At 35.2% G+C, this 27,964-nt stretch overlaps 1 protein-coding gene across 2 annotated transcripts in view; it reads left to right on the top strand.

The window, feature by feature from the left end:
• BGLU42 (beta glucosidase 42) overlaps positions 1 to 27,964 on the top strand; it is a 139,688-nt gene that overhangs the window by 60,421 nt on the left and 51,303 nt on the right. For both annotated transcript variants that reach the window (XM_089820545.1, XM_089820546.1), the window contains exon 4: positions 2,989 to 3,064. In XM_089820545.1, the coding sequence (XP_089676671.1) occupies positions 2,989 to 3,064 (76 nt within the window). The remainder of the gene's footprint in view (positions 1 to 2,988; positions 3,065 to 27,964) is intronic.

The following is a 27,964-nucleotide window of genomic DNA, read 5'->3' as shown; positions in this document are numbered from 1 at the left end:
TTACTATTTATAGTAAGTTTTTCAAATAGAGCCAAAGCACACCATAGGTTGTTGGAAAGCCTATAACTAACCACACAACTTAGACCCTCAAATCCCACTGTCAGCTCATGAGGGTTGCGATGGTGAATTGACTAAGCCAACTGCAAGAACTTGCTAAAAGTGGGAACATTACAATCCTCCCTCCCTAAGACTGCTTGTCGCCAAGCAATGCTGGAGAAAAATGAATATCACAGTCCACTCGGATCCCAAGGGAAGAACTGCATATTATCCCTGTTGTGTATAAGCAACTCCTATAGCACCAACACCCAAGTAACTGATATCAATGATATAATCATCTAGAAACTGACTTTAGGAGCTGATGGTGGTCACAACTCATCGAAACTCGGCCCAACTGAAATACAAACTTTGTCCACACCTGAATCCCCACCAAACTGAAACTCACACCCAACTGCACTTTGGAGATGACAACGACCATAAGTACTTGAATCACTATCACCATCTCCAACCTTTAATAAATTGTTCTGGGTGTGTAGATACTGCAAGTGATCTAACTTGCAACTATTGATCCCACTTGCAGAAGATGGAGCTAACCCATCCCATAATGGATGGTATAAAATTGGAGTGTAACCACATCGCCATGAAATCAAATGCTTTGCTTGTGGGTCGAAGGAAAAGTGATGAGCACTCCTCATAGTGTAATGCCGATAAAAACTCCCAATCTTTGTCAAGGGCTCATCAATATCAAACTGAGAATAAGAAGATGACTCCAATCTTTGACTCTAAACTATCGATCGGTCAGGATGCTGGGCAATCCTCTCAACAAACCTAACCTCAAAATCCCTATGGGGAAGAGCATAGTAGACAGAGTCAACAATCTTTCCCACTAACCTCCAAATGGTAGGAGAACCTCGGATGAGTACCCTCAGACACTCTGTATCAATCCTCCTGCACATCTGAACTCACCAAAAGATACTTCATGAAAGACTCTGTGTAACAGAAACTATATGTAGAAGCAACAACTTGCTCCCTTGTGACCCACAATTGATCCCTCTGAAAATGTGGCACTGCCAACTGTTCAATGCTACCAGTTGTATGAAATAAAGAAATAGATTCACTTTTGGAAAAAGGAAGCAAATCACTATGAGAGCTCGTCTCCACTGATGCTCTCACCTCCTCTGTACCTACTGCACCCATATCTTGGATGAAAGTGTCGACTACATCATCGCGTTCCTCATCTCCAACCGTGGAAGCAAACTCACCACCAACCAAAATATGCAATTAAACAAGGTTTGGGGCTGGTGTCAACTGTACCCGTTCTAACTCCATAGTAACTTTGTCCAACTGTGACTGTGACTCCTGAAGAGCCAACTGATTACATTGAAGAGAGTCCATAGTCACCTCAAGCTCTTGGGTGAGGTTAACCACCTCCTCTTTCTCTAACAATGTCTCATAACAGGTGCTACCCCACTCTAGAAGGTAATCCCTATTAGCAACTAGCTGCGAATAGTTATGCTTCAAGATCTAGACAACCTCTCGAAGCGCATGAACCTCTGCTAGAGAAAGAGTAGTATCATCGTGCTCATTAGACATAGTAGCACCCCAACCAAATGTAGATAGCATCTGACGGATTGCATCATAATGCTAGAAAGTTGAAGAGATGTCACTTTCACCCACCTTCAACTGACCAGTCACATGATGCCTCTGTAACCCCTGCCTCCTATGCAAGCTCTTTGTCTCACTAATAGCACTAGTTTGAGATTTGCAATGCATTTGTAATAATAATATGGGGATCACCTTGTGGTGTAGTGGTGACTTGATTGCACTATTACTGGTGCAACCAAGGTTTAAATCCCCTCGTGGCCCAAAATAGTGTTAATGCTGGTTGGGGTTGTCATGCGTGGTGGTTGATAGGTGCACTTATATGGTATACTCATTATGGAGATCACGATATTGAGGTCGCTCGCCAATGGAGATGAAGAGAACGATAGTCAATTCTCAAGATTGTAGCTGGGCTAGGAGTGCTTGTAGACCCTGTATTTGACCCACTTTAGGTTTGTTGGTTGTGCCCCTTGGTCTTGGCGTCCTTGTTGGGCTTCTGTGCTCATAGGTCTTGGTTGTATTCAGGGATGAGGTCCTCTAAATTTGTCGCCTCATTCGTTCATAGTTCCAGTGAACGTAAAATGTTACTGATCAAAATATAAAATATAATAAATAATATATGCTAAATGTTTAGATGCATAACAAAGAAGGTAGACTTTAAACATGAACAAGAAGAACATAAATCATATAACAATAACATATTATGAATGACAAACCTCTGACTTTAACATCGATAAAGTTTACTGTTAATCAGTATTGTATCAAAGTTTCAAACTGAATTAAGCTTGATAACAAGAAGCTGATATGTAAACAAAAAACTGAAACAAAAATAAATTTTTTTGATCAAGGTCCTTAGCTATGATGCTCTCCACTAAAGTACCCAGTACTTGGGTACATAGGTACACATCTGAGGGGTCTAGTTACACATACCCATGCAACATAGTTATTTACTCTTATTTTACTATAAGCTTTCAAAATTTTCCTTTATCACTACTTTGAAATATAGTTAATTAGTTTAGTAGAAGCTTTTAGATTTATTTAGCAACAAATCATCAATGACTTGTCATTTAAGTTTTGCTTCAATCAGATATGTTATCATTCCCGATGAACAAATCTTATTAATTATTCCAACTATATTTTTGCATCACATTGGCTAAGCACTTGACATTGTTCCAATTTAATGTTGCCGTAGAAGAGTAGAATTTTTTCTACTTATATAAGTTTATTTTATAGAACTAGAGTTAATTATCTTTCAATGTTTGATATAGTGTATCTATCTCTATATTTGTGTAATTTTCAAACTTTTGGTCCTATTCACTCCATTTTTACTCTTTTTTTATGTTTACTCTACACTCTTGATAATAATGTTATGTATTTTCTAATTGGCAGGAGGATGTGGATTTGATAGCTAAATTAGGTTTCAAGGTGTATCGTTTTTCAATATCTTGGTCCAGAATATTTCCAGGTGAGTCTACTTGTATCTTTTCTATGTAGAATGAAATTAGTCAACAAGGCACAACATCATGAATGAGGACCAAAAATGACATAGTTATACTTGTTGAGATGTGGCTTAAAATTGTTAAGAAAATTGATGAATCTTGCGTTATTTGTTGGTCTTGTAGCAGCCAAATGTTGTATTTATACTTCTGAAAAATCTTATTAACTATAGAAAATTTGATTATAATCTGCATATACTCCATCTTATAACTACAAGGTTATTTACACATGTTTACTATATTTGTTATTTTGAATGCTTCTTTTTAAGTTATGTCTAATGGTAACTAGGCAGTGACTCCCTGGTTCAAAGGCAGAAAGCCATACACTACTCATGAGCTCAAGTAGGACATCCACTTGAATTGAGTAGAAGGATGCAATCTTTTCAAATGAAGAGAATTGGGTTAGGTTCCACATAAGTGTGTGATATGGCAATGGTTGTCTTTTAGACTTGCAGATGATGGCAATGTTGCGTCTCTCTGTAACTAATTCTTTGATTATAGGTAATAAGTAAATGTATCATTAAATTAGTCTCTTTTTTATCGCGTGCATGAATATAAAGAGATAAATTTATTGAAACGAGAAAAATTATATTTGGTTAATGAGTGCAATTATTATATGTGATGTTGGGCATATGAATTTTAATTGTAACCACTTAATCACTTGTATAACTTTTAACAAATAAGTTCTTTGTAGGCAACATTAACACCATAAACTAGCTTTAATGTAATATTAAAGACATAAAAGTGTAATGCTGCCGTTTTAGCTCACCACAGTTGGTGGTTTGGATAAACCTATCATTGGACCTCATAGGCAAAGTTAGATGGTTAGAGGGTTCCCAATTCGTAGAACAAGAGGCTCTTTCCCTTATGGAGTACAAAATTTTTCAGGATCACTCTCTGCTTGGCTCAGTTTAGTACACTTACAATTTATAGTAAGTCATTTACTTAACATTTCTACAATTGGTTGGGCACCTGGACTGACCTTAGTTGCATCGATGACCTTTGGTCCCTAATTTTTGATCAAGTATACAAAGATTTACTAATTATAGTGAATTGAGGGTTGCTAGAGATGGACCCTTACCAGTTTTAGTAATCCCTGGTTAGCAGTGAATGCACTAGGGTACCTCTTAGTGAAGTTAGAATTGATTTGTGATGATTAATGATGGATTTCTAAAATTATAATGAATAATGATAAATTATTAATTGCACATCATTAGATGAAATGTGAAGTGACTACAATAAAGTTATAATGTAAAGTCACTTTAAGTAATTCTAGCTTAATCGAGAAGCTACTCCATAAGGAGGAATTAAAAGTAAAGAACATTTTATCCTACATTGCTAAAAGTACAAGCATTTACCAAATAAAAAGCTATATAAGCAAGGTCATTCTTTCATTTAAGATATGTTATGAGATTGTATCTTTTTGCTATTTCTCCATTGTTGCTTGAAATCAGCGAGTAGCTTTTCAACGACAAAAACCCTTGGAATGGGAAGATTGGATGAGACCCTGATCTTTGTTGTGAGGTGAACTTACTTTCTAAGATTACTGTTGAGATTAATGCTTAAAGTAGTTTTTGAACTTGTTAGAATTTAGAATCTGTTTTTAGCAAGGTTGCATGGGTGCTCATAGCCACACCCTTGGTACTTGTACCCACGTATCCAAGTACCGGGTACATGTATCTCAAGTACCAGGTACTCGATGGAGATCATCTTGGCTAAGGATCTTGATTAAGATTTCTTATTTTTTTTTTCGGTTTTCTTTTGCGTATCAGCTTGTTGTTTATCAACCTTAATTCAATACCTAAGCAGTTTGAAAGTTTGATACAACATTGATTAACAATAAACTTTATCATTATTCAAGTCAGAAGTTTATCATTTGCAATATGTCACTGTCATATGATTTATGATCTTAGAGTGTACATATAAACTGGAAGAATTTTCTTGGCTTGCCAAAAGATGATTATTTACAATGAGCTCCCTCCTTTATATAGGAAAATAGGAGAGAGAAAGGTGGAGGGAAAAATGAAACAATCTCAACTGCCTTGACTTATCTCCAACTAACTATTTTGACTATATTCAAAGTTGCATGCCTAATGCAATTGCAACTTGATTACATCTTACAAATTTGCACGTGATATTATCCCATGCAATTACATTCTATTTTTCCATCACATGTAATATGTCAATTATAAATAATATTTGAAGTGTCTTACAAGACAAATTCTATTACATCAAGCTTTATTGGTCTTCATGCTGCTACAAGATGCCCAGTATTCTACGATTTGTTGTGCTCATATTTGATGGAAGCATCTCAAATTGGAGTATGAATATGCATCCTTGATTGTTTCATTGAGTGTTCATTGACCAACTTGAAATCACTTTATACCTGTAATCATTCTTTCACCTCCTTATAGGCTCCAACATGTGATCACTCTTGCTTCGTGTTCCTCTTTCTTCTTTGCATGTGTGGGGTTATGCCTGTTGTCGTTATTGAGTTTCTAGAAAAAGCCATTGTATGTTCCTTCAAGCATAGATGGGTCCATCTCTCAGTATTGGTGTATAAAAACATGGATTTGGGCAAAGTATGAATAGGGAAAGTGTTTGGGATGATTGCAGATAGCAAATGAACAAATGGGTTAAGCTCATAATGGCTCAAAAATGAGTAGAAAAACCAAAAACATTTTTTTGGAGGGGATCGCATATGTAGACAGCGACCTCTAAGATGTGCGAATGAGTGAAGTGTAATGAAATGGAAACATAGCATGCTTTAATAGATATAATTCATATTATGTATCCGACAACCATGTGGGAAATTCTTCATCCATAGGAAGCCATATGGAGGTTCATGGAATCTGTATTGGTGGGATTTATACTTGCATTCACATGAGGGGAAAATGATGAGCTTGCCTTTCTTTTGACAACGAGATTTAACACCCAACTGCATATGCAAGTAAATGAAATCTTGGAGATGTAACTTGGAGAAGAAGACGAAAGATAGAAGGAGCAACTTCATGCACAGAAAAAGAGACTCAAATCTGAAAATGGAAATGACAAAGATTTGCAAGAACAAACAAAGCAAATATATACAAATGTCTTAAGGAAACTAACCAAGGAAATTTACCTCAACTCTACCAAGAATGAGAAAAACAAGTGTTTATCCAAAATTTGAGATAAAATAGATCTTTTTATCCCCCAATGGACCATGGGGATGACTGAGATCCCGCAAATGAGGGGAGGGGCCCATTATTTTCTTGGCGGAGCTCTTAGAGATAGAGAGGAGTTTCGGCTAGTAGGCTATTCGGGCTTCGTTCGGAAAGAATAAAGGACTCGATCCAGAGTTGAGTGATCTTGAAGGGCCTATAACAAGTCTTTATCCAAAACTCGAACAAATCTGAAATAAATCCAAGAGATTTAGGATTTTATATTTTTCCAAAGCCAATGACTTAAATAGATTTCGAGATCCAAACAACATGGTTCGAATTTGGACATGTGGAGATAATCAAAGGGAATAAATGCCCAAAACTTGGAACAAACTTTGACCAAATCAATGCCATATGCAAATGCATTAAAATTGGCATTCAAAGTATATCAAGTTATTTAAAAGCCTTGAATGTAAGCTAGGCAGGATGGGAAATGCTTTCAAACTTACCTTGATCCAAACACTTGTTGTTCTGGTGCAAATTGCTCAAAACTAGGGCATTTTTGAGCAAAATTGTGCCCTAGATGGGTTGAGAAATGAAGAAAACACTCAACAAACTTCCTTTTTGAGTATCCTTTCTTTGGGTGATTTTAGGAAAGAACGACCTATAGACCATAAAAATGGATAAGTATTGCTCAAGATATTAGCATTTCTAGGTTGGAAAATCCATTTTTGGAGAAAAACACCAAAAAAAGTGAAGTTTTAAGAGCCAAAAACATGTGTTTTTGGGCTAATTATCACCGCTTGTGGGTGTTTGATCAAAAAGTCTCATGTTATGAAGTAAAAACACACTTTTTGGTTGCATTTGCATGTGAAAAATGTGCCCTAAAACCCTCCAAATACAAGCTGCAAATTAAAAACGGGATTTTCTTGTGCAAATGCATGTATTATAATCCATGCAATGTACTCCAAATCACCGCTTTGTGTTTTTCATTTAAGACTCGGTGCAAAATGCACTTTTGAAGTCATTTACATGTTTTTGAAAGACATGCAATTGGGCAAAAAATCGCCACTTTGCCTTGGTGGGTTTTTAAAACATGAAAAGACATTTTAAAATGCATGTATTGGGCCAAGAAATGCAACTTTTGCTTAGGCTAAGTGAAATGGATTTTTAAATATTACATACACATGCAATTGGGTCCAAAATCGCCACCTAGTGAATTTACATGTTATTAAAACATGTATTTTAACTAAAAAAGTCCATTAAGTGGTAATTTTAAAAGATGTACATGCAATAAGTTAGAAAAACCCCATTTAAATGCATTAATATATATAAAAATAAACTTATACATGCAAAAACATGTAAATAGGTTAGATTTTCCCACTTACATTGATTTCATAAGTCTTATATATGCAAATGCATATTAAAAACCCACTTAACACTTTAAAACATGTTATTGAGTTGAAAAAGTCCATTTAAATTAATGTTGGGACTTATATTTTGTTGGATGTGGGTTTTCACATAGTGATTTGCATGTTGATGTATGAAATGTGTAATAAGAATCCCACTTTATGCACTTAAGTTGTCTCATGTAATTATATTTAATCTTTAACTATAGTTTTTATTAAAACATGAAAAATAGTCTTGAAAAAGACTTTTTTCATAAAACATAAAAAAACTATAGTCAAATCAGCTTAGAATGAGATGAAATTTTAAAATGGACCACAAATTCCATTTTAAATACTAAATATAATCTTATATCGTGCAATTGCCAATACAAAACCCACTTTTATGAGGTTTTAAATAAAAATATGTCATTGACCTGAAAAACCCCACTTTTTGCCTCATAACTTGAGCTCAACAACTTCGACTTTGACCAAAGTTTGTTCAAACGAGCGGAATCCCAAAAGTTATTCACCTAAGGCAAAAACAAAAGAAAAACTATTTACAACACAAAGAAAAACAAAGAAAAGATGAGAAAGTTAACCAAAAATTGAGTGTTTGCAATGGGAGAAAGAAAACTCTTCCCTACAAACAATTTGAGATAATATTGACAGAAAACCTTCAAAAGAACATAGACGAAACTACACAAAGAACAATTCGGAGATAATGAATTGTTTTCATGATGCCTCATCAATGCAAAAAACAAAGAGGATGGGCCTATGTATCCATCAGAAAATTTTGTAGGGTTGCCTCAGTTTTATGATGTCAAAATGGAGGATGACATACTCAAATCAAGTCAACGCGAATACTTGAGTCGGCCAAAACCCTACATAAACAACAAAATAGCACATTTAACAACAAATCTCTGTCTACATAACAAGCCATCAAAATATTTTTGAACTGGAACACCACAGGAACCATTTGACCAAGCACCAAATTGTATATGCTGAAATTCCTTTGTAGAGCAATGCAAATGATTCACTGAACTTGTCCAAATGTTCCTAACAGCTAACCTTATTGTTAGCCAATCAACACATGATATCTTTTGTTGAATAATCAAATACGGATCAGCATGCACGATAGAGCAATATTCATAGTAATTGGTCATTAAAGAGTCACAAGTAGTCATTATCTCAAAGTATTCTTAAATAATATCTTCAAACCATAGTAGTAGGACTCCTAGGGACTCTTTGAGTCTTGGTGAGTCCCTAGTTGAGTGATCTTGGCTGAGTCCTAGGGGCCAAGGACTCTCCAACAACTCATTTTAGGTGAGACTCATTAGAAAATGCTCAAATAGTGTTCGTGTTGTTCTGATTCCATGTTGACAACATTGCAACTTTGTTCAACGCTTAGGAAAATCTCAATCTAGGGAAGGAGTTAAGTTTTGAGTGATCGAAATTCTGATCCAAAGCATTGAGGGAAATATAGAAGCGAATGATTTGAGGCAATTTGAAAAAAACCATTGATGAATCCCATGTTGAAGGCTGATTGAAAAGGCTTAAGATAATCCTCAAGGCAAGAGGTAAAAATTCAAGAAATGGTGACACTTAGAATTATTTTTGAAAAGACATGATGAAGAGTGTTAAGAGAAGGTCAAGATTGGACCCGATTTTAGAAAAAAATCCAAACCAAGATTTGAATCCCAACATTGCTTAAGGGAAAAAATCCCAGCTGTAATCCTTTCAAGGCTTTCCCTTTGTTATTGTAAGTCTTTTATTTCCCTTTTGTGAGAAGATTTTTATTTTCCCTGTACATTTTACTTGCTTGTTTATGTTATTATGAGTGGTTAATATAAGGATGCATGGAAAACTAATTGAGCTACATATGTCACACTCCCATACATGGGTGGTTGAGATATACATCATCTTTTGGCTTGTTGTGCCACCTCTCATTACCACTATTTTTTCATTTCCTAAGTATGTTATGGGGTAGTTGGGTTTCTCACCCTCTGTTGGCTTTATTTTCTATCTTTAATAACTCCTTTTTTGTCTTAATGTAAAGAGGTTATAACACATGTTTTGGATTTACCAAGTGGGTAAAACCTCTGACCTTTTATAGGGAGTAGGATTAATGCATGTCTTGGATGTTTACGCCTTTATCTTTTTCTATCATTAGTACTTACTTTGAGCTTCACTAGTTAAGTGATAGCTCGATGAGAGTATTGAGAGTCTTCTCAAAATTCCCTCTCATTCTCCATTTCTCTCATTTTAGAATTTTCTTTGTTCCGAAATTTTGATCTTTGATCAACTATTGACTGGAATTGCATGTGATCTATGGCCTACATTGAATTCTAGCTATATTCTCGCCTCTTGCAAAATCTAACATGGTGCTAAAGCTTTGTGTTTTTAATTTTCTTTTGCGATATTTGGGACTATTGCATAGTTTGATTACTCCTTCTTCTAAGTGGGTTTAGATTTTAGAATGATCCTCAAATGCAATCATGCCCTTTTGAATTTTGCCTTTTGTAGAATTAATCATATTTAAACTAATTTGTAAGAGTCGCCACTTAATACCTTTACTTATTCTGGATAATGTGCATATTCTCCATGTATCATAATTCATAATGGATTATATATTTAGAGCTGCAATTTACTCCTCCCTTGTGCACACTTCCAAGTCAAATTGGCTTTCATCTGATTTTGCTTGCTGACCAATTGGATTGTAGTTTGACATCAATGATAAAAAGGGCTAATCATGTTCAATGCCACACGAATGACATTACTTTCTATTCGCAAATCTATTCTAGTGTTTCTGTGTGTTTGATAGGGCCTGTTGTCCTGCATTTTGTCACCACAAAATGTAGGTAACAGTATGAAACTTTTTCAAATTAGTTTCGCATTTCTCTGAGTTTATTTCATTATTTAATTGGTTAGTATTGATCAACCAATCGGTACCAATTGATACAATGAATCTTCTTATTGAAGGCCTTCGTCAAGTCTTTTTTGTTTTTCTTTTTGTCGAGTCTTTGCTTGATTTTTGAAGCCTTCAAGGTCCATTTTTTGCTTTTGAGTTTGCGTTTGTTTGTTTTTAGTCCTTTGGTTTTGCTCAAGTCATCTTTCATTTTCCCTTTCAATTCGATCTAACCTAGAGGTCAATCGGAGTTGTCAGTCAAGAGATATGGTCATTTTAGTGCCTCAAAAGTGGACATTTAAGTGCAATAGCACGAATTAAAAATATGATGTTATATTTTCATTTTGACATTCACTTTTTGAAAATATAATATTTTACTCACTTTTTGTTATGTTTTGAAGTTACTTTTCATTTAAATTTATAACTTAAAATGACTATAGTGCATTTTATGTTATAATTTTAAGTTGAGTTACTTTTTAATTTTTCACTTAAAGTGACTATAGAACTATATAGTTACTTTTTAAATTTTTGATTTTTAAATCAAATACTTATATAAATGTCACTTTAATATAATGTTTATGTATTATATTGATTAATATGATGCATAAATGTTATTTTTGACCCATATTGTTGACTTTTTTATAAAAATAAGTGAAATACATAACTTAAATGCCTCAAAGTGGACTTTTAATGTGCAAATGCATATAAAAATCTATAAAAAGTGGAAACTTGTCATGCTATTGCACCTAAAAATTCACTTTGAGGATACTTTTCATGCCATTACATCAAAAGCTTGTAAAAGTGGACCTTTTTGATGCAATGACATGAAAATTTGAGTTTTTATGCTTGTGCATCAAAAAGGTGAGACATTTTAAAATATGTAAGTGACTCCAAAAAGTGAGATTTTGGAGACTTGCACATTTTAAAATATGTAATGGGCTTCAAAAAGTGAGATTATGATCAAAGACATTTTAAAACATGCATTGAACTCTAAAAGGTCCGATTTTGTGTTATTACATGTTTTAAAATATGTAATGAACATAAAAATGTCTTATTATGTGAAGAAAACATGTTCTTGCTCCAAAAACCTCCTATTTTGATCATAACTTTTAATTTTCTCCATGGATTTGGATGAAATCAGTTGCATTCAAAATGTTTTGGACCTCATCAAAAATCAGTTTATTGCACCCAAAAATGTGTTCAAAACTCCCAAAAGCTAGGGCACAATTTTGCACAAAAACTCCATAAATCTTCAAATTTGGAACATGTTTTTGTTTGGAATCAAATCGTTTTGACCTTATTTGTTGATTCCATTACATTGTGATCATTATTTTCGTGTTAAAACACCAAATTGTTTTTGCTTGGAGAAATACATTTTTGCTAAGAATGCCCTGAAAATTGGGGTTTTAATCCACTTTTTTGTGTTTTAAAACAACTTTTTTGCATTTGGATCCATGTATATCCATTTGGGAAAGTCCTTTTTGCATTCACAAGCCAAAAATGACTCAAAAACATGCAGTTTTTGGCCACGTTTTTGCAAAAACGGCCCAGATTTTTGAATAAAAACGTCATATTTTTGTTCAAAAAACTCAAAAAAATGCATCTCCAGCCCATACCTTTGATCAAAAAGGATTGTTTTTGAGTTTTAAATGGATAATATTGTTTTTGGAGACCATTTATTTGGTACTTTTATGTCAAATCCGACCATTGAATGTCCATTACATGCAAGTGCAGAAAAAGTCAAAAGGTTGTTTGAAAATCTGGATTTAAGAGAGAATTGGTCTTAAGACTATAAAACTTGCTATTTTAGCTCTTTCTCTTTCATTTTTGGCACTTAATCTTCATGTAAGTGGACCTCTTCTTTCATGCATTTAAATTCATGCTTATCTTTGCTGATTTTATGCATGAAATCATTGAATGGATGCCATTTGTAAGAATCTTTGCCTTAGAATGTGCATTTTTCCTTTAAAATATGAATTTCTCCTTCATTTTGATGTTTTTGGTTCTTCCCCAAGTTCCAAATTCGAATTTCATCTTTGGAGTGCATTGCATCTTGGCATGTTTTGAGTTGTTTTCAAAGGTATGTTGTTTTTCTTTTGTTTTGGTTTTGTGTTTTTGTTTATCGGTTTTTCTCCATTTGGAGAAGTTGCAAGTTTTTTTCCAAAAACTTGTTTTTCTTTCATTACATGCGAAAGCGTTATCATTTTTCACATTCCATTTCCATGTCATTACACCTCACATCTCATCCGACAAATGTGATTACATGTTTTTCACCTCATTTGCCATTCACACATGCATGTAATCCCATTTTCCACTTCCATTTTCATCCATCTCATTTTTCACTTTCATTCGCACGACACGATTACACGAAATGTCTTATGTGTAATTGCATCTAAAAGGTCCAATTTTGACTAAAAGTCACTGTTTGTAAAGTCAAAAAGATGTCATTTCTCCTCTCCATATGCATTCACACCTCCATGAGCAAATACATGTTTCCGTATCTTTCCATGCTTTCCATCTTAGCCTTCATCCGCATATGCATGTAAAGCGTATCGTTTTCTCACACTTGCATCTCATTTCACTCTCCACCTTCCGTTACATGTTGCATTTACATATAATCCATTTTCTGTGCAGTGACATCTTGAAAGCCCAAGTCACTTTTTGAAAATCGGCAATCTCCATTTACACGCATTTCCATGCGCCAAGCACTTTACTTCAACCAAAAAAAAAAAAGGGAGTTAAAAGTGCTGATGGAAAGTTGTTTCGAGTGTACATCCGAACATCGTCAAAAAGGTTTTCAAATTGTCACAGACTCCAATATGTGCTGATCTACAAAGGAGAATTCACGACAACTTGAGCGAGAAAAGATGGATCACGTCAAGTTTCCACATGATAATGGACAATTCATCAAAGAGAGCTAGAGGTTGTCAAAAGACACAACACTATGGTTATCAACGTGAATGCAGCAATACAAAGTATAAGAACTCCCAATCCTGTTATCATCTAGGATTGCATCGTCAAGTACAAGGCCTTTCAGAATTGTTCTTTTCTCTTCCGTCTTCTTTCTTCTTCTTTCATGTTTGTAGTTGGAGAAGATGCATTATATGAAAAAGTGTAATTACATGTAATGCGAGTTACATGTGTATGTAAAAGATGTAATGTGAGTTGCACGTGCAGTTGCATGTAACTCTATATTTTCTCTTCTAGTTAGACTTGGTCAAAGTTGGTTGAGTTGCTCCCACTTTTTCCTCTCCCTTCTTCTCAACTTCTTTGCCTATATAAAGGAGTGCCCCCTCATTGTAAAATTATCTTTTATTGTATGCAAGAAAGCTCTGCCACATTTGTGCAAGCATAACTTTGATTGTGTAGTATGAATTTGGGAGAAAAATGAATAAAAGAAGCAATTGGATTCGAAGCTTTGAATGGAAGCAATTGTGATAGAACAAATTGGAAGCTTTGACTATAATTTGTGCCTATTGTCTTGATTCATGTTATTATTGTGTGTTCAATAAAAGAGCATAGAGAGTTAAGAAACAATTGAAGCCTGAGCTTTGACCAGGAACAATTGTGAAAATCCATAGCTAGAAGCTTTGTCTGTGGCTTGTATTTTCATCTTAATTCGCAAAATAGTTAGATTTTTCTTACTTTTAGGAGTCTTTGTGCTTTAATTGTAAAACTTTTACCATATAGAAGTACGACTGGACTTAGAGCCAAACCGGTATGTTTTAGCTAGCCTTTGAGTTAGTGAAGATTTATCGGTATCACTGTTTCCAGCTTTTGATAGAAGTGTAGTTAGAGATTTACCTTGCGCATTATTTGTTCTACGAGTAAGTGGATCCTTTCTTGAAAGTTAAGAAGAAAGGATATTAGTAACACCCTGTTTAAGATCTCTCGACTTCTTGCTTACCTTGAGTTGATCCAAGGAATGGTGAGAAGGGGGAGCCTTCCCTTTAAGGCAGGAGAGACTCTGTCTCACACACTATGGTTGGTCATCCTATTTTGCGACTGAATTTTTACCCAAAACTGTCGGTTGCAAAATATCCACACAACAGGGCCCTTTCCATGTGATCCACTTTATGCCCGTTGGGTGGATATTTTGCAACCAAAAATTTTGGATAAAATCTGGTCGCAAAATAGGATGACCAGCCAGAGCATGTGAGACAGAGTCTCTCCTACCTTAAAGGGAAGGCTCCCCCTTCTCACCATTCCTTGGATCAATTCAAGTTAAGCAAGAAGTTGAGAGATTCTATAAAGGGATGTTACCAATATTCTTTCCTCTTAACTTTTAGGAAATAATCCACTTACCTGTGGAGCGAGTCATGAGCAAGGTGAAATCTCTAACTACACTTCTATCTAAAAGTTGCAAATGGTGATACTAATAAATCAACACTATCTTAAAGGCTAGCCGAAAGTGTACCGATTTGGCTCTAAGTCTGGTCGTAATTCTATATGAATAAACTTGACTATTGGGGCACAAAGACTTCTAGAACTAAAGATATCCTAATTATTTTGTGAATCAAGAAAGAGATATAAGCTACACACAAAGCTTCTAACCTATATATCTCTACAATTGCTCCCAGTGGCTCCAATTGCTTCTTAACTCATTTTACACTCAATTATCAAGAACACAAGATCACATGAATCAAAGATAACATATGCAAATCACAGACAAAACTTCTAATTCACACAAGTAACAATTGTATTCAATCAAAGTTTAATTTCAATTGCTCCTTTGTATTCACTTTTCTATCAAACCGATGCTACACAATCAAAGTTTTGGTGGCATAATTTCCCCAAAGCTTTATTGTATACAATAAAAGATAGATTTTACAATAAGAGAACACTCCTTTATATAGGCATAGGATTTGAGAAAAAGATGGAGGAAAAAATAGGAGCAACTCAACCAACTTCGACTGAGTCTAAATTATTGGATTACATGCAACTATACATCCAATTCACATTACATGTAATTACATAATTTCATGCAATGCATCCTATTTGATCTACAAATAGAAAAACAAAATATCAATCTTAAAAATTGTTCTTTAGTGCCTTGAATTTGATGATAGCATCACTCAATGTAGGAAGATTAAAAATCTCCTTTGTCTTTGATATTGCCACTATTTTTACTACATCTGCATATGCTAATTGCACAACCTTGGAATTTGCTACTAGAGAATCTTGCAAGTGTTTTTCCATAGATTTATATGAGGCAAATTTGTTCATTGTGTGAGAACCAAAATCCTCAGAATCTAAATCGGCATTGACTCTGATTGTATATTTTGAAGTCATCCTTTCAATTGTAATCAGATTACCATGTCCATCAAGAATCTAACATCCCATTTTCTCTAAGTCACACGTGATCCCTGTTTCTATTGCTTGGCAATTTCCAAGGGTTGTCTGCAACTTTGTTATTAATTTCTCAACATTTCTTCTTTGTAACCCATAATTCCTTGATATTTGAAGAACATTTCACAAGATGGGAGAATGCCACATGTAACCATGACATCCATATCAGACTTAGCAATTTCATCCCAGTCATTAAGAATCCCTTTCAAAGTGTCAGCTTCTTGAGTCAAAGAAGTAATCAAATTTTGTTCCATTTCATCCATGTCTTTGATATGCCTAAGGACTTTAACTGTATATGTAATAGCTTGAACTCCTTCAGAAATGACTTCTCCTATCCAAGAATTAATGTCTACTAGCTTTCTTTCCTTGGATGTCTGAGACACAACAACAACATTTTGCGAAGATTTTTGCCGGATAACTTCATTTAAGAGAACAACGTCATGCTTGAGCTGATTTTTCTTTTCCCATAATTTATGGTTGCTCTTTGATACATTGACAAGTGCATCTAGAGCATCCTGTAAACAACTCAATCGTGATTGCTTTCCAATCTCTACCTTGGTGAACTTGTAATCAGAATGGGTAAGCTCTTCAACAAGCTTGTTCGCTAGTGCCTCAACAACTTCTACAAACTTGGTTTTATCTAAATCAACTAAGATCCTTGAAACAATCTTATCTTTCAAAGATTTGGACTTAGTTTTCTTAATAGGAACATCATTTGGGGGTACGACAACCTTTCTTCTTTTCATTGTAATCTTACTCTACCATGAAGGCAAGCTGAAACTTTCATGTGTGGAATTAGGTACAATGGAGACCATTGGCATCGATCCTGATTGTATTTCCATGGTGACCGAGCAAGATCCAGTTTGCACAGCTGAATTCATAGGTGCATGACAAAAGGATTCTATCATGAACAACTCAAAACCTGTTAAGGATGTATCAAGTTGAGAAACTTGACCATTTGTGAGAGTTGGAAAATCCTTGAACACATTTCCCAAATGTTCATATTTTTCATTTGTTAAAATGGGAGTAGCTATTGAAGATATAGGAAGAGCCAATGTATTGATTTTTTAAGTCGGGATGGACAGTGTGAAAACAATAGAAAAAGAATCCACATCATCATCTATCACACCCAGAAAAGGTGCTTCCCGCATAGATGGTTCATGAGTTTGTGCAGGTCTTGGGGGAGATATGATCATGAGTTCTTCTTCCTCATTTGCTTTGTCAAGTTCTTCATTTGATTCTTCCTCTAACTCTTATTCTGACTCTTGAACTGGTTCAAGGGTTTGAGATGTTTTAAGTCCCTTTCCACCCTTGAACTTGAATATGAGAGATTTCTTTACATTAGAAGAAGAAGCACCATCTTTACCTGTGATCTCTAACTGTGACTTCCTTCCAGGAGGACTAAAACTTCCACTCGTTGGTGTTTGCCTAAATGGATTGAAATCGATCAAGGATAGATGTGCTCTCTTTTTGCTGCCATTGAATAGGGAAAGAGCATCATTTATCAAAACCAACTTGATGATATTCCAGATCAAGATTATTACCATCATCTTCAATCTCGAAATCAGACGGGATCTCGACCATGTTAAGATCAATGATCTGTTGCAAAGTCAATCTGTAGTAGTCCATTCTCATTATATCCAATTCTGATCGCATATCGATCCAAACATCTTTGATACGATAAACATGAGTAAAGACCCTCTTGATTTGAGAATTCATTTATCTGTAATCAAAGTCAAATTTGGCTTTGAATTTCTTCAATGTGATCAAATGAAGTTCTGCTTCCATGACTTTTTCTTTGTATACAGAATTGATCATATAATTACCAATTACTAGGGGTTTGGTAGAAGAAATCCAAAAACCTAGTCTATGCAGAGCATGTTGATCAAATTGAACTTCCATAAGTTGTCTAGCCAATTCCATCAAAATGATCCTATTAGCAGCATACCTAGGTAAGGTATATGGCTCTCCTTTAAAGTACTCAACCCTCAAGTAGGTAAAGGTTGAAAACTGAATAAAGATACAACCATAATGATTTACCTTCTCCAAAAGCTTCATCAGATACCCTTTTAACGGACAATTATCTATCAAATAGACATTGAAAATGCCCAAAGGATGCATCCTAAACTCTTATGTAATGATACTTACTATTAGTCAGAGTAATCTGATCATAGTATTCCCAAATTGGAATTTGAAGATGACCTCCTTTGGTTGCGAGTCCAGAAAAAGATCCCATGGCAACAACAATATAAACAAGGTAGGAATACATGTAGAAAGGTACTGAAGTCCCTACATTGAGCAATTGCTGACAAAGTGCAGTGCTAATTAGTTCTCCCCAAAAGATATGTTCCTTATTAACCATGATTTGGAAAATGAACTTGTACATCCATGGTTCAAAATCACTGGAGTCTTTGAGACCACATATCCTCCTGAGAAGGATAATAAGGTCTTTGTATTCTGACTTGAAATTAGATCTATGAATGGTTTTTGGCCATCTTGAGAAGTTGTTTATCTTGGAATCCAACCAATATGAATTTACATTCTTTTGATAATTTCCCTTATTATCATTCCATATCTCCAAAGATGACTCTTTGGTCAGATCCACACACTTTGCATCCTGCGGTACTTTAAAAATCTGCTAAATAACTTCAAGATCAAGGCTAATAATAACATTACCATCATCATCCTTGATCGTCTTTGACTTTGGATTGAAATGTTTCGCACATCCAAGAACAAAATCTAGTTCTAGGGCAGCCATGGGAAACGTGGACACCAAGTGAATATTACTTCTTTTGATGCGTTTCATTTCATGACTAATGGGAGCTTCTACCCTTCGCAGGAAAGCAATCATGTCCACATGTCTAATCTTTGTATCTGACACATTGACAAGAGTGAATGTGACGTGAGATTGAGCTACATGAGCCAACTTTTTATCAAATTGGTATTTCATTTTGCCTTTAGATTTTGACTTTGAGGGCATCTCTTATGCTTGTGCTACAACACAAAAATTTGAAAATGTGAACACATCATCAGAGGATATTGCCATAAAGGTTGATTCGAAGTATGGTTCAGACACTTCAAGGATCCAATGAGATGATATCAAAAAGAGACATTATCATATGCAAAAGATGGAAAACGATTTATGAAGTAGGAATGAAAAGTGAGGAATATGTTTGAGACATGAAAGTGGAATGCATAGAAATGCGTGAAAATGGGTTCTCAAGCTGTTATTGCATAGAAAGTGGATTTCATGTATATGTAACATGTAATGAGGAACGGAAAGTGAGATGACATACAAATGTGGATGGAAGATGAGCTTACATGTAATTGCATATGAAAGGAATGGATGCAATGTGCCTTGAGAAAGTGAGGCAAAGTGAGCCCTTATAGATGTCTTTGAGGAAAGATGAAGTCCAAATAAATGGGAATGTATGCACATGACATTTTTTGACCTTATAAAAGTGACTTTTAGTCAAAAACGGGTTCTCAAGATTCAATTACATTCAAAAAAAATTTCATGTATTCGTGACGTGTGATTAGGTGCGGAGAGTGAGATGCGTGAAAATGGAAATTGAGAATGAGATTACATGTACGTGCGGATGATGGATGAAAATACATGTAATCGCATGTGAAAAATGAGATGTGAGGCGTTATGACATGGAATGCAAAGATTTTCTTGTTTGTGGGAAAGAACTTGCAACTTCTTCAAAATGAAGAAAAATCGGAATGCAAACAAACAAAACACAAAAGAAAAAGGTACCTTTGGCAAAATACTCAAAGATGTCAACAAGCATCTACTTCAATAAGCAAATTCGAATTTGGAGTTGAGGAAAAAACCAAAAGCATGGAAATGAACCATTTCATCATTTTAAAAGGGAAAATGCACTTTTCATGGCATCTAAATCAACTTGTGTGAAGCATCAAGCCAAAACATGCATAAAATGAACAAGATAAGCATGAATTTAATTAGCAAGAAGGAAAATGTCCATTTACTTGTTGATTGCGTGCCAAAAATGAAGGAGAAAGAAACTCCAATGTTGATAAATTCTCAAACAAACTTGGACCTCTTCAATCTTGCAATGATGAATTCGAAATGAGCATCTAATGAGACATTTTTGGATATGAATGCCCAAAATGTGCCTTAAAACCTCTCCCAATTCCATCGTTTTTATTCAATGCAAGATAATGGGATGTTTTTCACCAAAAAGGTGGTTTCAAACTACCATTACATGAGTTATTTTTTGGCATTGAAAGGCAAAAACGTGTTTTCCAATAACAAAGATATGGATTAAAACTCCAAAACGCCTCTTCTTGGCTCCAAAACATGACAAAAAATCCTTCAAATCAGAACATTTTCTCAAAAAAGAGGATCCAAAAGGGCATAGAAAATAACAATTTTTGGAAAGAATTTCTATGTTTTTGGCGCAGGAAAGCTTGGATTTGCAAAACGTCCCTAGAGGAGAAGATTTGAAGACATTTCATGGAAAAATCTGAGACTTCTATGCAAAAACGTGTTCTTGGGAAGAACATGCGTGGGTATTTTTGGCCCATAGAAGAAAAACGGGTTCTCAAGAGGGAATTGCATGGATTTAATGTCAAAACACACTCTTAAGGTGCTATTACATATTTAAAAATATGCATTTGACCTTTCCATGTCAAAACATACTCTTGGAGTGCATATACATATTTTAAAAATATGCATCTTGAGCAAAAACGGGTTCTCAAGATGCATATGCATATTTTAAAACATGCATATGTGCTTTCCCATGTTGGACACACTCTTGGAGTGCATCTGGATATTTTGAAAATGTGCTTTATGTGTAACTCATTCTTGAGAGGTCATTGCATATTTTGAATAAGAGGCATTTACATGCCTTTAGTTCAAAAGCTCGTTCTCCAAATGCATTTGCATGTTTTTAAAATATGTAATTGGGTCTAGAGAATGAGATGCATAACTTAAGTGACTTAAATAAGCACATGGCAATTTAATTTTTGATGAAAAATTACTTAAATGGGTCATAAATAACATTTACACTATCATATTTAAAATATAATGTGCAATTATCATTCTAAAAGTAAGATTTGCTAGAGCATTTGATTTAAAAATAAAAAATTAAATCAAACTATATAGTTAATATGGTCACTTAAGTCAGGCAAGAGCCTACAACACAACAGTAACTTGTGAGCCTCTCGTGGGAGGTCTTGGGTTCAAATCCGCTTAATACATACAAATAATTAATTACAACAAATAATAATTAATCTAGGCTTCGGCCGTTTACTAATCCAAAAAATAAAAATAAAAAATAGTCACTTTAGTGAAAAATTAAAAAATAACTCAACTTAAAGATATAACATAAAGTGCACTATATTTACTTTAAGATGATAAAGTAACTTGAAAATATAACTGTAACTAAATTTCTACACATGCTGAAATTTATTTTTGATTGCAAAGGTTTCATACAATTACATAAACATTTTATGTCTTAATTCAGTTCATGCATATTGAGATCATGTCCATTATGTGCCAAAATAATAGTAAATGTCCTTGTATTATTCATCTTGAATATACAACTGATATTTACAAAAGAATTGTAATAATCAAGGAATGTTGAGAATGCTGAAAGTAAAATTCTCTCACACAAGTGACCGTGAGAGTAGTCCCTAAGTTGCTGATATATATTCCTACTCTACAAAAGTAAATAACATAAAGAGAAAAGAAAGAGTAGAAAGTCATGGGCACCAGTCATTACTTGTAATGACTGGTTGAATGCGTCCATCTGCTTCTAACCATCTGCTACCTCAAGCCGCGTTCCATCCACGCATTTGAACCTTGCATTCATTTTAAAATTTGTTAGATCCAATGGATCTAAGCAATGCAAAGTTTCTCTTTTCGCCTCATTCATATTCCTATCACGCCATTCATTTTCACAAAACAAAAATATCTGTTAGCAGAGAAAGGAAAATAATCACACTGAAGTGCTTTACTACTAACATGTTTGTTTTTGTATAACGTCCTATTTCTAACGGATATATGGATATACAGTAGGCTCCCACAAGGGTTATTGAGCCTGGCGTACCCACTAGAAACAAGACCTATAAAGCTGATCAAGACAAGTAAACAAAAGAACAAAAGTATTAAAGGGGCATTACTAACAATTTTGAAACCTTTTACTTTAATATATGCAAGCAAGTGTGATAACAGTAATGGCATACAAAGGAATGCATTTTCTATTGATAAAAGACAAACATCATGAGAAGAGCTTTACATTCAGTTCAGACAAATATAAATTCATAATGCTGAAAGCAAACAAACATCTTATACATTCCGAGGATAAGAAGAACCATAGCAGAAGAGTGTGTCCATGAATATGAATGTAATGCAAAGCAATAATCACAAAGGCATTTCACTATTAGATCAGAAAAATGCGATCAGTCATTCACTTATAATGCTTTCAGTAAATGTGAAAAGAGTGAAGAGCCAAAGTTTTCAGCAGGAGAAATGAACTTTCTAGGCAAAGTCAGTATATCCTCAACATGCTTATTTTGCTACAAAGTGCATTTTTAGAATATATCAGGGAAAGGAAAAATGAAGTTTCAGAATTACTTAAGGAAACAGTATGGAAAAGAAGATATTTAAAACTGTTCCAGTAATTACCCATTTCATGGAAATGGCCTATGGATAAAAATACAAAAAAAGCAGAAGGTAAAAATATGAAATCATGGCTAAGGTTTTGTACAGATTCCATCATGGTCACCATAGGAAAAACTTCAGAAATGATGTTTTGTAGCTATAGAAGAAGTGAAGCACCGAGAATGTCAGCGAGACAAGGCATGTTTGCATCAAAACATCTAATCATACGAATATGCCCACCCATGAGCAGCAATCCCAGTCATATTTTTACACAATCAAAGGAACTCTTACGACTCTTAAATTCAGAAAATAAGGCCTATGAAACCTTAGATAAGCATTATATTTCTCCAGATCTTGCTGAGAAAAATGACAGAAAATGTGAATGTGCCATGGGAGCCGGCTGTAGAGAAAAACAATAAGCTTTCTTTTGGATATGGAGGCTCACAACTCATGGCCACAATAACAATGATTTTCTTAAAAATTATAGCAAAGTAAACAATAGATTAAAAAAAGAGAAGCTTTGGAGGAGATGTGAGAGATCTTAAAAATAACGGTTCCAGCAAACACCCATGAGTCCATAATCAAGTATGAGAACCAGGATGAAGAATCACGGCCCCAACAGCCAAAAAAGACAGAAATATACCCAGCCATGAGCATCAACAAACTAAAACATGTGAAGACTCCAGATCCGACTTGGAAATACAGACTCGATGGCGGCTTTAAGCATGTACAAAGGAGTTCAAAAGACAGAGCAGTCCCAGCAACAACTCTCCAATGGTGGCAATATAATACAGAGCAAACAAAGAAAACATTCTCCAAAGACCTCATTCTTCGTGGCTTAGATGAAACAAGAAAAGATATACTGACAAGTAATGGCTACTCCAATTAAAACTCCAGATTCAGCCATCAAAATGCTGCGAGGATAGATGGAAAAGATTACTCACTAAGTGTTATGTACAAAATGGTTTGTTGAAACAATAGTGAAAAGTTGTAAATTCAATTTTCATAGCCAACTCATAATAGATTACCTTAGATCTTTCATGGCAGCCCAAGTAGATTCTACACAACTTCTCATTATTGGTGGTTTTTTCTAGATATTCTCTTATAGATCCTAGCACAGGCAACCGCCAAAGAAGCTATCATTTTCAACACGAAAATCCAGAAGTCCGCTATTTGTCTCAGAAACAAACTCAAGGTTGCTAATATTCTCTAGATTTAGACTTCCCAAAAACAACAAGCAGTATGGGTAAACAAAGAAAAAAATTCCAGTTTGAGGCATATACTCGAGCAAAGGATATCCCAGATCTTTGGAAGAGATGAAGAAAGATTGAATAGTAGATTGGAGAGACCAAACGAACAAGAAAGCTACAGGAGATAGCAGCTGAAATGTCAAAATATGCTCAAGAAATTACATGCAATCAGGAAAAATGCTTAAACCCTATGCATTCCATTCTTCTCAAACTTTCCAGAAGGATGTGATGCAAAAATGAAATGATCTTTCGGGTTGGAAAACGTATATACCTTTTTAAGTTTCTTTTCATATATTTTTGAAATCTACAAACCTTTCATGGGGTTTATTTCCCATTTGTGGTGATAAGTAAATGTATTATGGGGTTATCTCATAGTTATATGCTTCTTTAGGTTTGTGGGTTAGGTGTTCCTATATTGTTATGTTCTTTACATAATTATTTGTAAACTAAAAATTTATGATAGTGTTTTTATAAACTATCTCTTATTTTTATTAAAATTTTGAAAGGAAAATTCCCAGTCACATGGGTTGATTTTTATTCTTTGTTCCTTGTGTCTTGGCTTTAAGTCTAAATGTTACATGTGTCTAGAGTGACAGATTAAATCATTATGTTTTGACTGGGCATTTGAATTAGTTGGAGTTGTAAGGAATGAATATAGGAATCAGTTTGGGCCGGATTTGACTTTGTCTAGTCTGTTTGGAGGTCTTTTGGGCCAGTTGGAGTGTTTCGTGGGCAGTTAGGAGTGAGTCATATGTTCTTTTATGACTTAGTGTAGTTTATCAGTCAGTTGTCATCAGTTTTGATGAGTATTGACTCCCTTTTTGGAGCCTTCTTTCATAGATTCAACCCCAAGGGGTTTGTACTTAGTCTATTGGACTATGATTGTAGAGGGAGTTTTGATTATGTAGAGGAGAATTTTGTGACAGTCTTGTGTCCTTGATGTATTTTCTATGTACTTTGTAATTCAGTTTTGGGATACTTGATATGTGGATTGATCATCTTGCGACAATTTGCTTCTTGAAATATAGCCTTATTTCCTTTTGTTCTGTGTATTAAAATATTTGATTGATGAAGTGCAAAGTGAATTTCAAGATTCTTTATCATTCTGTCTCAGTCATCACCTAGTTGCAATTTGTACTTTGTTTGCAAGTTATAATTTGTGTCTTCTGTTTTTGGGATTGTTATGTGAATGTCTTCATTTTCCTTAACTCTCATTGTCAAGACCTTATTATTAAATATTGATGCAAACAAGTATAGGATCGAAGTGTTGATCAACAAGGGAAGTTTCACTGTTTGTTAGCAGTCATATTTTTTGTATCAATAAGTTTTTGGTGTATCACCTATTAGCTAGGTCTAGTTTTAAGGTTTTATTTTTTGCATCTTCCTCCCTTTTCCTATCAAGTTCAGTTCATTTTACTTGCAAGAGCTTAGGTGATTATCACAAGGAGCCGACCTATACCCCGGAGATCCACTCAGTTTCATAGGAAAATCCCACTACCTATGAGTGGTTCAATGTTACTTGAAATTTCCAGTTCTTTTCAGTGAATCTAGTTGGGTGCAAATTTCAGGGTTTAATAGTTTTGACACGCCTAGTGGGACAAAGTCAAAATTTTCATCAGTTGTTGTTTTGATATGCTACAACAAGTTTACAACTTTGAAGAAGTTAAGTTTGAGCGTATCTGGCGATTCCATTTGTGAAGGAAAGTGACCAATGCAAAAGTTTATATGAAAAAGGTGGAAACAAGAAGCTCAAAGTCTTTTGAGTATTTGCAGCTGTCAACACCCAAGAGGAAAGGAAGGACTCTTGATCAAACTCCTTGTGCATAAAGGGTTCAAACAACTCCTCCAAAAGTATTTGTTAGTGGAGGAAGATCTTTGCATAGTGAACGTCTTGTGAGACATTCAACATCACCAACTATTAGAGAAGAGCCATCAGTTGTTATTTCTAGAAATATCAGCTTCCCGAACAACAAAGATAATTTTGGTACTGCAGGTACAAGTACTTTTTGATCACTTTCAAGTACTATATCAACAAGTATAAGCTCGGTTTTAGTGAATATACCAACGCAATCTCATATTGTGGTCGTATCGATAGCTTTTTCTTGTGTACCTTTCAATCAATTTAGCCCTCTGAATCTTCAACATCACGATGATATACCACTAGCAACCTTGAAAGGACTGCCGAAGTTCACAGGAGAAGGATGATTCGCGCCTTTTGAACACATAAGAGATATGGCAGCATTATGTAATGTTCACCATGTGACTCAAGAGAATGTGGTTGTGAGATTATTGGCTGCATCATTTAAGAAGAAGGCGTTAGAATGGTTTAGAATCCTTCCAGTGGCTTCTATATCAACTTGAGACGAGTTGGGTGATGCATTTACAAGGTTTTGAAGAAAAGTCAAATCATCTATCACTGGTAGAACCATTGATTACCATCAAGAGAGCTCCTTAAGAGCAAATGACAGATTTCAATATCCGATTCCAAAAAATCTGGAATAGGATACCTGCTGCGGTAAGACCTTCTGTTGATCACACATTTCTATATTACTTGAGAAGCCTTAATATTGATATATCTATAATGATACAATCCATGGGGGGTCAATCATTACCTCAAGCTTATAGTATAACTATTAGAGCAGAAAATAGCCTTATTCAAGCAGAAAAGATAGCCCCTAGACCTCCTATGCCATACTTTCCGGATATACATCCAAATATGCCATTACATATACCCCCTCTTGCTGCAATACTTGTTGTTCCAGCTATAGAATCAGCAGGAAGTCAAACAAACGCTATTGCCTGACCTTCAAATGAGCTACAAGAGATTAAAAACTTTTTGCAAACCTTGGGGAATGAGTTAACCAGCATGAAGAAACAACAATACCAAGGTCCCTAGACACCATTTCAAGGGTATAACCAACAGTAGCAAGGAGCGACTCAGCCCTATCAAAACCAGGGGTTTAATCAACAGTTTCAACAAAATAAACAACCATACCAAGGGAACTATCAAGGACAACAACAAAATGTTAATCAAAGACCATTTCAGCCATATAATTCAAGGCCTTCAAATGCAGTGAATCCAGTGAGAGATATTGTTCCAGCACAAAATAATCTTGTAGCGGATTATGAATGGTGTTATCCATGCAACCAAGCACATAACCAAGCCACTTGTTTAAATGGAGTGATGAATCAAGCACTCATGGTCCAAAATGCTGCTAATATACAACAAGATGTGTCTTCTACTGTACCTGAACAGCAACAGGATGTGCATCCCAATGAGACAAATAATTTCAGGATGTGTCTTCTAAGCTTGGTCCAAACTTTGAGTGTTCCTAATACTTAGGGTATTAGTTTGGTTAAATGTATAAAGTGTGCGGTGTGTGCTTGAACCTTGAACCTTGCCAGTCAAAATCAATTTGTAGAATTAGAACCAATGACAAGTCTAGCCTTTACACCACCCTAGAGGATTATTTGTGTTGAATTAGCTGGAAATTAAAAACCTATAAATTTGTCTGCCTCAAATATTATTCTCGGGATGAAAACTGTATCTTGACTTTTGTTAAAAAAATCTTCAAGCTTTGGATTAATTATATTTGAGAAACACATTCCATGGAGTCAATTTTGTTCTAGTCATTCATATTGTCACGGGGCTAGATTTTTACCTCGTGCGGCACTGGCGATCTCCCCCAGATGGGACGATCCCAGACTACGCCTGTCTCCTTACTCCCTTAGCTCAGCTCCTGCATACACTTGGTCAGCACAATACAAAATATCTTTGCACAGCGGAATAAAGCTCAATACACAATGAACACAGTATTTTGGGGTAACAAGTAGCTTTATTGATTGTCACAAATGGCCCTTGGCCCGTGTTACATCAAGCTCAACAATATTGTTGATCACTACCCGAGTGCTTTCCCTAGCACCCAATACAAGTTCCCACCCTTAGTTGTGCATCCACTCTTAGAACACTGGCACAACCATATGCACCTCACCCAACCTTGGCTGTTGCTCTTCACGTAGATTCCACACCCCCAACACCCTGTGTCGTTGGAACTTGCCGAAGCAACCCTAGATCTCTCTTGACCTCTGGCTGACTTACACGGATAGGACCCAGGCCTCCCCCAGCTGGGGAGCCCAAGTCAAACTGGCTCTTAGCACTTCACTACCACTACTCTGCTTCACATCACCACACTGCAATCTTTGAAC

This window comes from Cupressus sempervirens, chromosome 3, assembly GCF_028749045.1.
Source record: "Cupressus sempervirens isolate cs-2001-9-10 chromosome 3, ASM2874904v1, whole genome shotgun sequence".
NCBI lineage: Eukaryota > Viridiplantae > Streptophyta > Pinopsida > Cupressales > Cupressaceae > Cupressus > Cupressus sempervirens.
Note: the sequence above shows the minus strand (reverse complement) of the source record. Positions and strands in the feature narration are given on the sequence as shown.